The sequence below is a fragment of the Sorex fumeus genome, unplaced genomic scaffold, assembly GCF_029834395.1.
Source record: "Sorex fumeus unplaced genomic scaffold, SorFum_2.1 ptg000021l, whole genome shotgun sequence".
NCBI classification, from domain to species: domain Eukaryota; kingdom Metazoa; phylum Chordata; class Mammalia; order Eulipotyphla; family Soricidae; genus Sorex; species Sorex fumeus.
In genome coordinates, this window is record NW_026606078.1 from 7,951,824 (window position 1) to 7,966,050 (window position 14,227).

General features: G+C 36.3%; 1 protein-coding gene across 1 annotated transcript in view; it reads left to right on the plus strand.

The window, feature by feature from the left end:
* Positions 1-14,227, plus strand: part of RYR2 (ryanodine receptor 2) — a 754,458-nt gene that overhangs the window by 601,768 nt on the left and 138,463 nt on the right. The window contains exons 66-71 of the mRNA XM_056113587.1: positions 1,090-1,328; positions 2,590-2,671; positions 7,170-7,300; positions 10,219-10,539; positions 13,097-13,337; positions 13,768-13,855. Of these exons, the coding sequence (XP_055969562.1) occupies positions 1,090-1,328; positions 2,590-2,671; positions 7,170-7,300; positions 10,219-10,539; positions 13,097-13,337; positions 13,768-13,855 (1,102 nt within the window). The remainder of the gene's footprint in view (positions 1-1,089; positions 1,329-2,589; positions 2,672-7,169; positions 7,301-10,218; positions 10,540-13,096; positions 13,338-13,767; positions 13,856-14,227) is intronic.

The window sequence follows — 14,227 nt, forward strand, 5'->3', positions numbered from 1 at the left end:
TATATATTGATTAAGTAAACAGAATTGACATTATTTATTCAGTTTTTAAGCTATATATTTGAATCAGTTATTATCCAGGATAAATTAAAATTTTGATCTTCTAAAGAAAATATTTCATGATGCTCTTCAGTGATCTATTTTTTTTAAATTTTCTTGCCATACGGTGGTGCTTGGGTGTGCCAGTCTGTTCAGTAATTGGAGGTTGCTTCTAGCCAAGATTGAGGGGGCATGAATCCTGTTCATGCAAAGCAGTTGCTCTTTTGACCATTTCCCTAGCACTGCATTTGAATTTTTATTTCATTTACTTTAAATAGTAAATGAAAAAATGGAAATTCCATTATATGATTTGATTTTCTAGAAATCATGATTTTGAAGTGTCATCTCTGTCCTAATTTCAACTTTCAGAGGCTTATTTGGAAAAAATATTTAATTACTACCCTGGGATTATAAAACATCTATATCATTTGGAGGTCTGCATGATCTGACATTTCATAGTTCTTCCAAACACATCATCCCAGGAAACATTCTAGTTATGTTTAAATTGTGTTAATCTGAATCACAGTTGTTCTGTTAGTTCTAAATAACTTTCAGATCTTTAGTAGAAACATAAAGCATTAGCATTGTCTTTTGCTCCTACGTACTAATTTATTGCACTGTGAAGCCGTTTAGGAAAGGTCAGGCTTTTATAGGACATTACAAGAGTAACTTCAAGTAGAACTGTAACACTGTCCTCCCATTGTTCATCTATTTGCCCGAGCGGGCACCAGCAACGTCTCCAATGTGAGACTTGTTGTTACTGTTCTTGGCATTTTGAGTATGCCATGAGGAGCTTGCCAGGCTCTGCCATGTGGCAGAATACCGTCAGTAGCTTGCCAGTCTCTCCAAGAGGAACCGAGGAATCAAACCCGGGTCAGCCACTTGCAAGGCAAATGTCCTACCTGCTGTGCTATATATTAAAAATATTGATAGTGGAATTAAAATATAGTTTGGTCAATGGATATTTTTATAACTAAACCATATAAAAGTATATTTATTTGCAACTTACTTGCTCTTTTTTCAAAATTTAAGTTCTGCAATTTTGCTTCCTAGAACTGTGATGAAGACTGGCCTAGAGAGTGTCAAAAGTGCACTGAGAGCTTTTCTGGACAATGCTGCAGAGGATCTGGAGAAAACAATGGAGAATCTTAAGCAAGGCCAGTTCACCCACACGCGAAACCAACCCAAAGGAGTTACTCAGATTATCAATTATACCACCGTGGCATTGCTGCCAATGTTGTCATCATTATTTGAACATATTGGCCAGCATCAGTTCGGAGAAGATCTAATATGTATGTAAATCCATTACTTAGTTTAATAGTTTAATAAAATTATAAATGCCATTAGCCATGTTTTTAAATGTTGCTTATACATTAAAATGCTTATAGGTGGACATTGAGTTTATTTTTATAGTGATAATCACCGAATCACATGAATTTACTAATGAACGGGAAGATAGTGGCTCTAGGCAGTTATTTCCAAGCTGTCAATTTTTACAATTTTTACAATTTTACACTGTGGTTTTTCTTGACATTTTCTAATTTGGTTTTACCATAGGACATGCAATCTTAAAACATTTCTAATTACCAAGTTAATGCAGATCACTTTCACAAACTTTTCTACCAATAGATATGAAGACAGTTGAGACAAATCTGTATCTTGACTAGTTAGGTTGCTAGCATGGCACAAGTATCTTCTGTTCTTAGTTTCAGTTTGATTTCAAAGGAGATTAATCTTATGATAATGATGATGATAATATAAAATATCTACAGAATTCACTAGGCTATTTGAAAAAGATAAATAGTACTTGCTTTGTCCTACTTTCCCAATTCTCCTGATGATACGAACATGAAAGAACACTTGTTCCCTGTCACACAAAGTTTCTATCTGTAGACCCTCCCATACAGACCTTCAGTGTTGTAGGTCAGGTGAACTGTAGCTTTATGTAATAACTACTGTTTACTCAGGATATGAAACCAAGCCTAGTCATAAATCATTTGCTCCAATAGGTGCATTTCTCAAGTGCAGTATAGACAACATGCAACTTATCTCCACTGTTGTATTTTTCACCAATAAATCATAGCAGAATTATAATTAGAAATCCAGTATCTATTGCAGTCTTACTATGTAAATATTTCTTCTAGAATATCTAAAAGGTTTTGTCCTGCAGCATTTTCATTCTCATTTGAGAGTTAAAATTACCTTAAATTACTTTTTTTAAAGGAGCTAAAAATCTACTTGTCCTCCTAGATATGTGTGTGTGCTAAGTTAGGTTTTTGAATTCCTTTGTAACCTAGGATGAAATGATAAAGAAGTTATTTAATGATTAAATGATCCCTGCATGACTTTTAGAACATTTCTGTTCTTTATAAAGAATATTTTTTAGAAAAAGTATGTTAAAAATATAAATATATATATTCTTATTTGTATTTTCTTTCTTTACATATAAAATGTTAGTATGCCTTTATAATGAAATTTTTTCTTAGCCTAAATTTTTTGCATGACAATTTATGAGTGATTATTTTTTCAAGTGAGATTCTTTTTTGTCCTTAGTGGAAGATGTCCAGGTATCATGTTATAGAATTTTAACTAGCTTATATGCTTTGGGGACCAGCAAGAGTATTTATGTAGAAAGGTAAGATTTTAAGAATTTTTGACTTTGTGTTAATAGTACTTTCAATTGTTATAACTGTTACAAAAAGCTGTGTTTTCCAGTTTTTCCTTGGTGATAAATCAACCAGATAGAGACATAGAATTCATTGGGAGTAACTATGTATCTGTAAGATAAATTTGAATGAATATATTAATTGAATTAGAATAAAAGCAAAGCCATTATGCTAAAGACCAAATTTAATATGAGTTAAACTTTAGCATTTATCTTATGAAAGATTCTGCTGGTATAGCTTCTTACTATATATTAGAACTACAAAGTAATTATAAATATAGGCAGTCATGAAGCATATATAAAATATTTTATTAGATTTTTTTATTTCAACTTAAAAGCAATCTTTCATCATAGAGAAAATTAGTAATTTATTAGACTATAAGCACTGTAGAACTGTTCTCCCGTTGCTCATCGATTTGCTCGAGCAGGCACCAGAAATGTCTCACAACAAATTGTGAGATTTGTTGTTACTGTGTTTGGCATATCAAATTCGTCACAGGGAGCTTGCCAGGATTTGTCATGCGGGTGAGATACTCTCAGTAGCCAGGCTCTCTGAGAGAAGTGGAGGAATCGAACCTGGGTCAGCTGCGTGTAAGGCAAATGCTGTGCTACCACTCCTGCCCTATTAGACTATAGTAAATTAAAATAAATACTAACATATTTTCTTTTCTTTTAATTTTAATATAGGAGTTTTGCTATTTGTCCAGCCATTGATTAGGCTGATTGAATTGGCATGAACTCCACCTTAATTTTTTTTCCCTTTTTATAAATTTATTTATTGAATCACTGTGAGAGCAGTCACAAAGCTTTTGGCTTTAAGTCTCGGTCATACAATGATGAAACACCTATCCCTTCACCAGTGCCTATTTTCCACCACCAAAAACCCCAGTATACACCCCATCCCACACCCTCCCTCCTACCTGTGGGATAGATGACTTCCACATTACTCTCTCTCTACTTTGGTCACATTCAATATTTTGACACCAGACCCTCCATTATTATTTGGGATTTTACCCCAACACTCAGATCTCCCAAATAGGCAACCATAGACAATTTGTTTTCGATTGCTGGTTATGAATAACATATGATGTTATGTGGACACAGTATTGGCTGCACAATATTGGAATTCTGAAATTTTAAAGATTAAATCTAGAGGATTTCTGCCAAAAGCTGCTGGGCTCCGAGATTTGTTTCTGAATCTCTGGGATCATGGCCATTAAGCAGCTTGATCAGGAGCCAGAGAGGCCGTTTGTGGGCAGTGACTCGGGGTCTCGTTGGGCAGGGAGGAAAGGGCCAGCTCCACCCTCCATACCGTGAGGCCCTGTGTGTCTCGTCACTGCGGACCCAAACCTGACTATTCAATGGCCTTTGGAGGATGGTAGTCAACAAGCCGCCAAGAGATAGCAGGCAAGGGACAACACCCTTCCCCCACTGGAGTGGCCCAGCAGTGGTAACTTACTGTGGGGACTGGATGTATTTCTGCTAAAAGCCAATGAGTTCTGAGATTTGGTTCTGAGTCTCTGGGATCATGGCTGTTAAGCAGTTTGATCAGGAACCGGAGAGGACTTTACTCCAATTATATAGCAGAGCTGGAGGTGGTTTATGAGTGTGTCTCCCACATACCTAACTTTTGGCCATTTACTTTGTTGGTAAACTTTGCCCCAAGTTGTTGGTGTCTGACTAAAGGCACAGCAGCAATTATGGGGTATCTAGAAGTCTGAAGGCACCATCAGGCTGCTTATACCCTTGTCTCACAGATTGACCTGATGGCGGCACCATACCCTGAAAATACTAACATATTTTCTACAATTTCTGTTCTGGTCTATAATTTGACTTGTTTGATTATTAAATCAGTACGGATAGATTGAGTTGTTAGTATTTTGTATTTTATATATATATATATATATATATATATATATTTTCCCTTTATTTTGGGTCACACCCAGAAATGCACAGGGGTTACTCCTGACTCATGCGCTCAGGAATTACTCCTAGCAATGCTCGGGGAACCATATAGGATGCTGGGAATCGAACCCGGATCAGCCGCATGCAAGAAAATGCCCTACCCACTGTGCTATCGCTCCAACCCCCATGTATATTTTAACATTGGATAGTTAAAATTATTTCATATCTTTGCAGTCACTGTCACTATTACTATGATTTCTTGCTTTCAGACTTTCCTTAAGAAAATATAGATTCTTAAAATGTAGATTCTTAAAAAGGTAGTGGTTTTGTGTGAAAATACTTACTTTGAAGAGGTGTGAAGTTGCACCCTGAAACTTATACAGTCATTTAAATTAACATTATATCAATTAAAATGTTAATGAATACAATTACTTAGTGTTGTATATATTGTTTTTAAATTAAATTGGGGCTGGAACAATAGCATAGCAGTAGGGCGTTTGCCTTACAAGCCGCCAACATGGCCAACCCGAGTTCGATTTCTCCGACCCTCTCGGAGAGCCTGGCAAGCTATCCATGACGTATTTGATATGTCAAATACAGTAACAAGTCTCATGATGGAGATGTTACTGGGCCTGCTCGAGCAAAATCGATGAACAACAGGAGGACCGTGATGCTGTGATATTAGGGTTAGAGAAAATATAAAAATAAAAGTTTGTAGATAAGTAAAATGTAAATAAAGTTCTTAAAGTAACACTAACACTCTACTATAAATACAAATACTTTAATGAATAATTTGAAAGAAAAATGGCAATTTCAAGAATACAAGACATAATTAGAGTAAGCCTGAGAATTTCTGACTGAACAAAAATTTTACAGTAAATAACATATGTTATTGGTAAATTGAAAGGATTAGTACAAATCTAAGAAAAAATAACCTGTTCTGGAGTCATACATAAAATATTTTAGGCTATTATAATCTTAACTTCCTTCTTGTTATTTTAAAACATTCATCAAGCTCACTCTGTAGCACTGTAGCACGGTCCTACCATTGTTCATCGATTTGCTCAAGTGGGCACCAGTAACATTTCTATTGTGAGACTTGTTGTTACTGGTTTTGGCATATCAAATACACCCCGGGGAGCTTGCCAGGTTCTGCCATGCAGACGGAATACTCTTGGTTTCTTGCCGGACTCTCCAAGAGGGATGGAGGAATTGAACCTGGATCATCCGTGTACAAGGCAGACACTCTACCTGCTGTGCTATTGCTCCAACCCATTTCATGTGACATAAATTTTTCAACTTTGAGTATATTTGGCAAGAGGAGCCAAACTTTGAAAGAGTATGTAATTTTTCTATAATGACATAAGAGTTGGGAATAAAAATGAAATTATTTCTAAATCAGAATCTATGATGCTGCAATTCCTTGATGTCCTAAATTATTTTTAACAATTGAAACATTTTTTTTTTTTGCTTTTTGGGTCACACTTGGCGATGCACAGGACAGGGGTTACTCCTGGCTCACGCACTCAGGAATTACTCCTGGTAGTGCTCAGGGGACTATATAGGATGCTGGGAATCGAACCCAGGTCAGCCTCGTGCAAGGCTACCCGCTGTGCTATCACTCCATCCCCAGCAATTGACTATTTTAATTGAACTTTATTTTGTCTTTCAAATAATAGTATTTCTTATATTACTAGATACCTTGTCATTTTTTAAATTAAAATATTATATTATAATTTTAAATTTCCTTTTTTAGTGAGAAATTTAAAGCTTTGTAACAGAATTCAATACTCTTTTATTTATTAAATTCACTATATAAATTAAGGAATTCATAACATGATTAAATAGTACTCATTTTTAACTGCATTAAATAAACAGTATTTCAATTAAGACTTGGATTATGTAGATAAATAAGAGGAAAAAATCTCTATTGTGTCAAGGGAGACTTTGGTTATAGACTTTCCTAAATTAGTAATGACAATCTGATTCCTTTTACATTACTCCCACTGAAAGTACAAATAACTTTTAACAGTGATTAATGAGCCCTTTGTATTAGCATCTATTAATATATTATAGCTAGGCTGAACTTATTTATATACAAATCTTGTTTAGAAAATTGTGTATATTAATATCAGTATTTCTCGTTTAAAGTTTTCTCAGCATCACATGAATTCTTTCTCTAAATCAGTATGTTAAAAAATAAAATATTAAAAACCTGATAAATGAAATAGAAGGAAATGAAAGAGAGAAGACAATCAAGAGTGAAGGAGAGGAGTTGCGGGGGAGAAAGAAAATGTCCAAATTTTTAGGGGATTTGAAAAATTTGCTTGGTTTTTAATCTACTCAGATCATTTAACCTCTTTCTAGCTAATACATAAGTGTGCTTTTTCAAAAAATGTCACATGTTTGTTATAGAAAATATAAGTTGTTTTGTGATAAGGAAGTTGGGTTTGTGGTTGTTTCAGTAGCACTATCATTTCTTTTAAAGTTAAACTTGTATTTGTAATAGAAGTTCTCTGGACATTTACTTGGATAACAAACTATAAACATTTTCTACTTATAGACAACGTTCTGCTTTAGGAGAATGTCTGGCTGCATTTGCTGGTGCCTTTCCTGTAGCATATTTGGAAACTCACCTCAACAAGCATAATATTTACTCGATCTATAATACTAAGACTTCACGGGAGAGAGCAGGTAATGCAAGAAATTAGTCCAGTATTTAAGATATTTAGGTAAAATATAATGATATTAGTTATGTTCTATGCAGTACTGTTTCATTTTTTTTTATTTGGGGTCATATTTATTGATGCTCACAACTATTCCTGGCTCCATGCACTCCTGGTATCCTAGGGTACCTGATGCTGTACTAAGATTGAACCAGAGTTAGCCACTTGAAGCCTAAATATTATACAGCAAATTCTTATGTATCTTTTGGCTTGGTTCTCCCTATTCCAATATAGTATTTTACATTTTAGTTATTTTTTCAACGGACTTAAATATTTTTCAAAACTTGCCTTGCCATTAGTCTGTTTGCTATTCTCAGACATATACCTCTCAATAGGGTTTGTCTCTGTGTAACTCGTGTTATTCTGATTTTATGGCTAATTTTTTCAAGAGTTATAGTACAGTGGGTAGGGCGTTTGCCTTGCACGCGGTGACATGGCTGACCTGGGTTCGATTCCTCCACCCCTCTTGGAGAGCCAGGCAAGCTACTGAGAGTATCTCACCCACACAACAAAGACTGGCAAGCTACCCATGGTGTATTTAATATGCCAAAAACAGCAACAACAAGTTTCAAATTTGTTGTGAGACGTTACTGGTGCCTGCTCGAGCAAATCGATGAACAACAGGACAGTGCTGTACAGTGTTATCATTATTTTATTTTCATTCTAATTTTCACTTAGTAAATTAAAGGAAAAAACACTTATAAATTCCTGAAGTGAACAATCCTAAATTCTAAAAGAAAAAAGAATCAATAAAGGAAATTGACAGCATTTAAAATTTTGTAAAAAAAAAAATTCTTACTGTAATTATAGGCAGCTGTAAGAAAATATGAAGCCCTGAGGTTTACTGCAACTTGGGTAAAACTAGAAACTATCATAAGCAAAGTCTGAAGGGAGAAGTACCAATGATTTCACTGACTTGTGGTATGTCACTGAATCAATGTATCACTGTATTACTCGAGTACGCACCAGTAAATCTCCATTTGTCCCAGCCCTGAGATTTTAGCAGCCTCTCCTTACTTGTCTTTCCCAATGCTGCCATATTGGAGGCTCTTTCAGGGACAGGGGAATGAGACCTGTTATTGTTACTGTTTGGGGCATATTGAATATGCCTCGAGTAGCTTGTCATGCCATCCTCTTGTGGTATATAGAGGAAAAAAGGCAGAGGGATAGATACTCTTAGATGATGACAACCTCCTGGCCTTGCATTACCAAACTGAGATTGCCAAATAAAAGGGAAGTTTTAGGGAAGATTGAAGAGGACAATTCCAAGTGCTGTTAAGTGATGTTAAGATGCAGTTACTGTGCATTGAAACTGTAAGCATTAGCACTGTTGAAAATATGTTACCTAAAAATCCACGAAAATAAAAAATTTAAAGAGCCATCCAAAAAAACTCTGTAAGAGAGTTATAATAAATATTTACATTCTTGGAAGTCAATGTTACCTAAAAAAACTTAAGCAGATATTAAAATCTCAACTCTCTCTCTCTTTCTCTCTATTTCTCTCTCTCTCTGTCTCTGTTTCTCTCTGTCTCTCTGTTTCTATGTTTCTATCTCTTTCTGTCTGTCTGTCTGCCTCTCTCTCTCTCTCTCTCTCTCTCTCTCTCTCTCTCTCTCTCTCTCTCTCACACACACACACACACACACACATACATCCCAGGCAGTGTAGAAATAGCTCAAGGGTCAACAGAGATGCCTTTGAATTCTGGCACTAAATAGCATCCAGGGAACTTGTCTAACTTGTCTAAGTATTGCAACAGCTGGTCTTGTTAGCAGAGTATTGCCTCGAATTTTCCCCAGTTCTCTTTCTTGGGAGAGTACACAATGAAAGTTACTGCTGAAAAAAGAGTTATCAAAGACTAAAAGCCTTGAAGTTAAGGAGGCAAATATTTTCAGGAGCTGGAGTGGGTGAGGAGCTTGCTTTGCATGCAGCAGACCTGGGTTAGATCCCTGGCACTCCAGGTGGTCCCTTGAGCACTGCCTGAGTGCAGAGCAAGGAGTAAACCCTGAGAACCTCCAGGTGTGACCCACCAACAAAGGGACAGAGAGAGAGAAAGAGAGAGAGAGAGAGAGAGAGAGAGAGAGAGAGAGATTTGGTCAGTGATGCAACTTGAAGAAAAAGGTAAGCATGATAAAGATTTATTTTGTTAAAAGATCTTTAAAAACAGGCACTTTAGTATTGTGAATGGGAGAGCATCTGAAGATTAAACTATGTTGGTATAAGATCTATACAAGAAGATTTCCATTGTTGGGGATGAGACTTAACTATCAAGGAACTAAAATTATATACCTAACCAAGGTCAGTTCAATGGTCTAGGCCCTTCTCAGTAATATACAGGTGAAACACTATACCCCATATTCCTGTGTCTGAAGTTAGGAGTGGATAGAAAGATAGGATAAGATATATTAGACATGTAGGCAGACACTTGATATTCATATGTGCTCTGAGGTAGAATTTATTTGCTATGCTTAAGAAGGTGGTTGCGGGGGTTGGAACAATAGCACAGTAGGTAGGATATTTGCCTTGCACACGACTGGCCCGGGTTCTGTTCCCAGCATCCCATATGGTTCCCTGAGTACTGCCAGGAGTGATTCCTGAGTGCAGAGCCAGGAGTAACCTCTGAGCATTGCCAAATGTGACCCAAAAAGAAAAAAAAATATGGTGGTTGCAGTGTATGAAGTTGCGGGGGGGGGGGAAGCAGGAAGCAGACTGGAGATAGCTGCTTTGAGCAAAGGAAAAAGGAGCCAGTTGAAGACATGCCAGATTTTGCTGCATTGAAAGCCATGGGAAATGGTTGCCTGTGACAATTGGAGATGGTCCAAATCTGGCTGTTCATTAACATCATTTCATTAACTGAATACAGATCTTTCTCCTACATGTTTCCCCAGCTCTCAATTTGCCAGCGAATGTGGAAGATGTTTGTCCAAATATACCGTCTTTAGATAAACTGATGGAAGAAATTGTGGACTTGGCAGAATCTGGCATTCGCTACACTCAAATGCCACATGTAATGGAAGTGATACTACCCATGTTGTGTAGCTACATGTCTCGTTGGTGGGAGCATGGACCTGAGAACAATCTGGAAAGGGCAGAAATGTGCTGTACCGCTTTGAACTCAGAGCACATGAACACACTTCTGGGGAATATATTGAAAATCATATATAATAACTTGGGTATTGATGAGGGAGCCTGGATGAAGAGGTTAGCAGGTAAGAAATTGGAAGCAGATATGCCGACTATGATTGTCTCATGCCTAAAAAGATTGGAAATGCACAGAAGACTAGCATTTTTCTCTTTGACTTATGAACATTTTCTTATGTGCTAAAAATATTATTTCTGTCATGCTGTTCTTTTTAAAAATTGATATATTATGCATTGGGTTACGTTACATGGAGTTACCACTTTTTGTTTGTTTTATTTGAGGGTTACTCCTGTCTATGTTCAGGGTTTATTTCTGGCTCAGTGTTCAAGGATCACTCCCAGTGGTGCTCAGAGCACCATATGTTGTGCTGAAAATTGAACTTGGGATGGCAGCATGTAACAAAATCACCTGACCAAGTTTGCCATCTTTTTGTCCCTAGTTATCATTTTTAATTTTTTTTACTTAGTCACCATGTGTTACAAAGTTATTCATCATTGTCTCAGGCATACCGTGTTCCAACATCAATACCTTTACCAGTGTCCACTTCCCTCCACCAATGCCCACTATTTCTCTTCCACCATCCAACCTCTAACAGGCACTTTTTAATACCTTTTTGGCACTATGGTTTACAGTATTGTTACTGATAGAACTTCATGAATAATACTTTACCACTTTCAGCACTTACCTCCTCCTCCCAATTCACCACTTTCCTGCACCTCTTCTTTTTTTTTTTTTGTTTTTAATTTTTATTAGTGAAACACCATGAAGTATGGTTGTAGACTTACAAATTTTGGTGCTCGGGTTTTATTTATACAATGATCAAGTGCCCGTCCCTCCACCAATGCCCACTCTCCACCACCACTGATCCCAGTATCCCTCCCACCCCTCATCCCGTACCAGGAGGTTTACTCCATGGCTGAGAGGCCAGCTGCACATGCTAGGGAAAAGGCAGCTCAGATAGAGAAGGGAGCACCAAATAAAGGGTGTTGGGAGGATCCTCCCAGGATGGGAGATGAATTCTGCACCACTTCTTAAGTATTCTTTTCCCTGTACAGTTTCTCTCACTTAACCTACTGCCACCCTACCAATTCCCCAGTGATATGTTTCCTACTGGAAACCAGTTCTGTTGTTCTTTGTTTCCGTTGGACATTTTTTTCTTTTCTTAGCATGTCTATTTATATCGTATACATGAGAAAGATCATTCTGGATTAGATCTCTCTCCCTAATTGCCATTTTTAAAAAATATTTATTTTGCTTTTTGGGTCATACCCATCAGTGCTCAGGGGTTACTCCTGGCTCTACACTCTGGAATTACTACTGACCATGCTGGGGGACCCTATGGGATGCTAGGGATCAAACCTGGGTCAGCTGCATGCAAGGAAAACTCCCTACCCAGTGTACTATAGCTTCAGTCCCCCCAATTGCCATTTTTAAGTAAATATTTACCTAGTTTGATATTTTTTTAAAATTTTGGGCTGGGGTGTTTATTGGTTTTTTGTTTTTTTTGTTTGTTTGTTTTATAGCTAGCAATGCTCAGGGCTTCCTCCTGGCTCTGCTCAGGGATCCTGGCACACTTGGAGGACCATGGGTAGTACCTGGGATTGAACCTAAGTCAGCCAAGTGCAAGGCAAGCTCCATTCCTTGCCTTGCATGTGTCCGGTACTATCTGCCAGTACTATAGTTCTGGCCCTTACTTTGACAATTTCTGTTTTTTTTTTTGCTTTGATAATTTATTTAACATTAATCAGTAAACAAGCAGTAAGAAAGAATAATTCTGTTGAAGAGACAAAATGAAATTGTAGTTTGAAGCACCCACTTTTAGCATCTCTTTTATTTAGGTGTTGAAAAGCATAATCAGAGATATAGTCAAGTACTTACATTTAAGTTGATCTATCATTTCACTATTTAATTGCACATTGGGAATTTAAATAATTCAAATAAGAATGGGTTAGTAAATGTTAATATGCAGTATACTATATAGTTATGAGGTATTTATTGACAAATACTCTAAATATACCAATATATTCATGATGGGTAGGTTGCTTACTGGTGATTTAGGTGTTTTTATATTTATCTTATCCCCCTTAAAATTATTAAAGTCATTTTTTCGGTGAATGTTGCATATATGTGGACTGCATTTCAGAAAAATCATTGTCAATATTCTAATAACATTTTAAAACCTTTGCCAACAACTATATTTATTAATACATACAAGAAAATTGTTTATATGTAACTTAACTCTTTCTCAGAAGTGTGAGACAGTTTCATTGAGATAACTGTATGCAGTCTCATAGAACTATTGTATTTGCATAATTCTTCTAAAAGAACTTTTCCATTTGGATATTTTTACTGAGTAAAATTGCTGATTTTCAGAGTAAATCAACACCTTCTCCTGCCCCATATTTTTTTTGACAGTCTTTCTTTTAAAAGAAAGGGGCACCTCAAATTCAATTCAGTAATAATTTTAGTTTGAACTAACAAGTGACCGAAGTAGGGCTGAATTCCTAAAAGAAGTCATGTACTGAGTAGAAATTTTTTAATCATGCTTCAAATGTAATTGCAATCTGTCCTCATTTTAGTGATTGTTTATGCTGAGCAGAATACTAATGCCTATCTTCAAACAGTATTTTCCCAGCCTATTATAAATAAAGTGAAACCTCAGCTCTTGAAAACTCATTTCTTGCCATTAATGGAAAAACTCAAGAAAAAGGCAGCGATGGTGGTATCTGAAGAAGACCATCTGAAAGCCGAGGCCAGAGGGGATATGTCGGAGGCAGAACTTCTTATTCTAGATGAGTTTACCACACTGGCCAGAGATCTCTATGCCTTCTACCCTCTCTTAATTAGATTTGTGGACTACAACAGGTATAATGATCAAAAGTGATGAATTTCTCTAATTCAGTCAATATCTTGTGACGATGAAGACTCCAGTTGAATTGCTAAAGCAATTTATTCACTATCAACTTAGGAATGAGTCCATTCATGATTATTGCTCAATGTTGTTGCTAAGTTCATTTTTACTGAGAGATCTTAAAATTTGCTACCAGAAATCATATTCTGAAAAGTGTTCTAGTAGACTTTCATATGTGGAAGTTAGAAGTTTGGCAATTCTGATGTTGGGTGTTTTCATTTTTAAATGTAGCTTCTATACATTGATTAAAAGCACACATCAACTCTGGTCAGCATGTTCATCCTTAGTTCCTTGGTTTCAAATTTAACTTTGGGAGGGTGATCTATTTTGGAAATTGACTCTAAGCAGTAACTTAGAAACTTCTCTGTTTATTGTGGGATCCAGGGCAAAATGGCTAAAGGAGCCAAACCCAGAAGCAGAAGATCTTTTTCGGATGGTAGCAGAAGTATTTATCTACTGGTCCAAATCCCATGTAAGTAGGAAAAAAATAATAAATATCTCTATTTGGTTTAGGTCAAAGGCTTTAAACCTTTTGCACATTCTCTAATCCCTTAATAAGTAGTGTTTCTCAAACTTGTCTAGAAATAGCATTTAACCATTGAGGGAAAAAAAAAACAACAACTTTCTTCCGGAAAGTTTGAAGCACAAAGTTATATTCTTTTGAATTTTTAATTTACCTTTAAAAATCACTGATTTTTAATTTTATTCTAAATATCAAGGGGAAAGGATATAGAGAGATGTGCACCATCGTTATCATTCAGGATTTTTTTCTATATTGATATTTTTTTCTGTCTAATGTACCATATCTGCCCTCCCCATTGTTCATTGATTTGCTCGAGCGGGC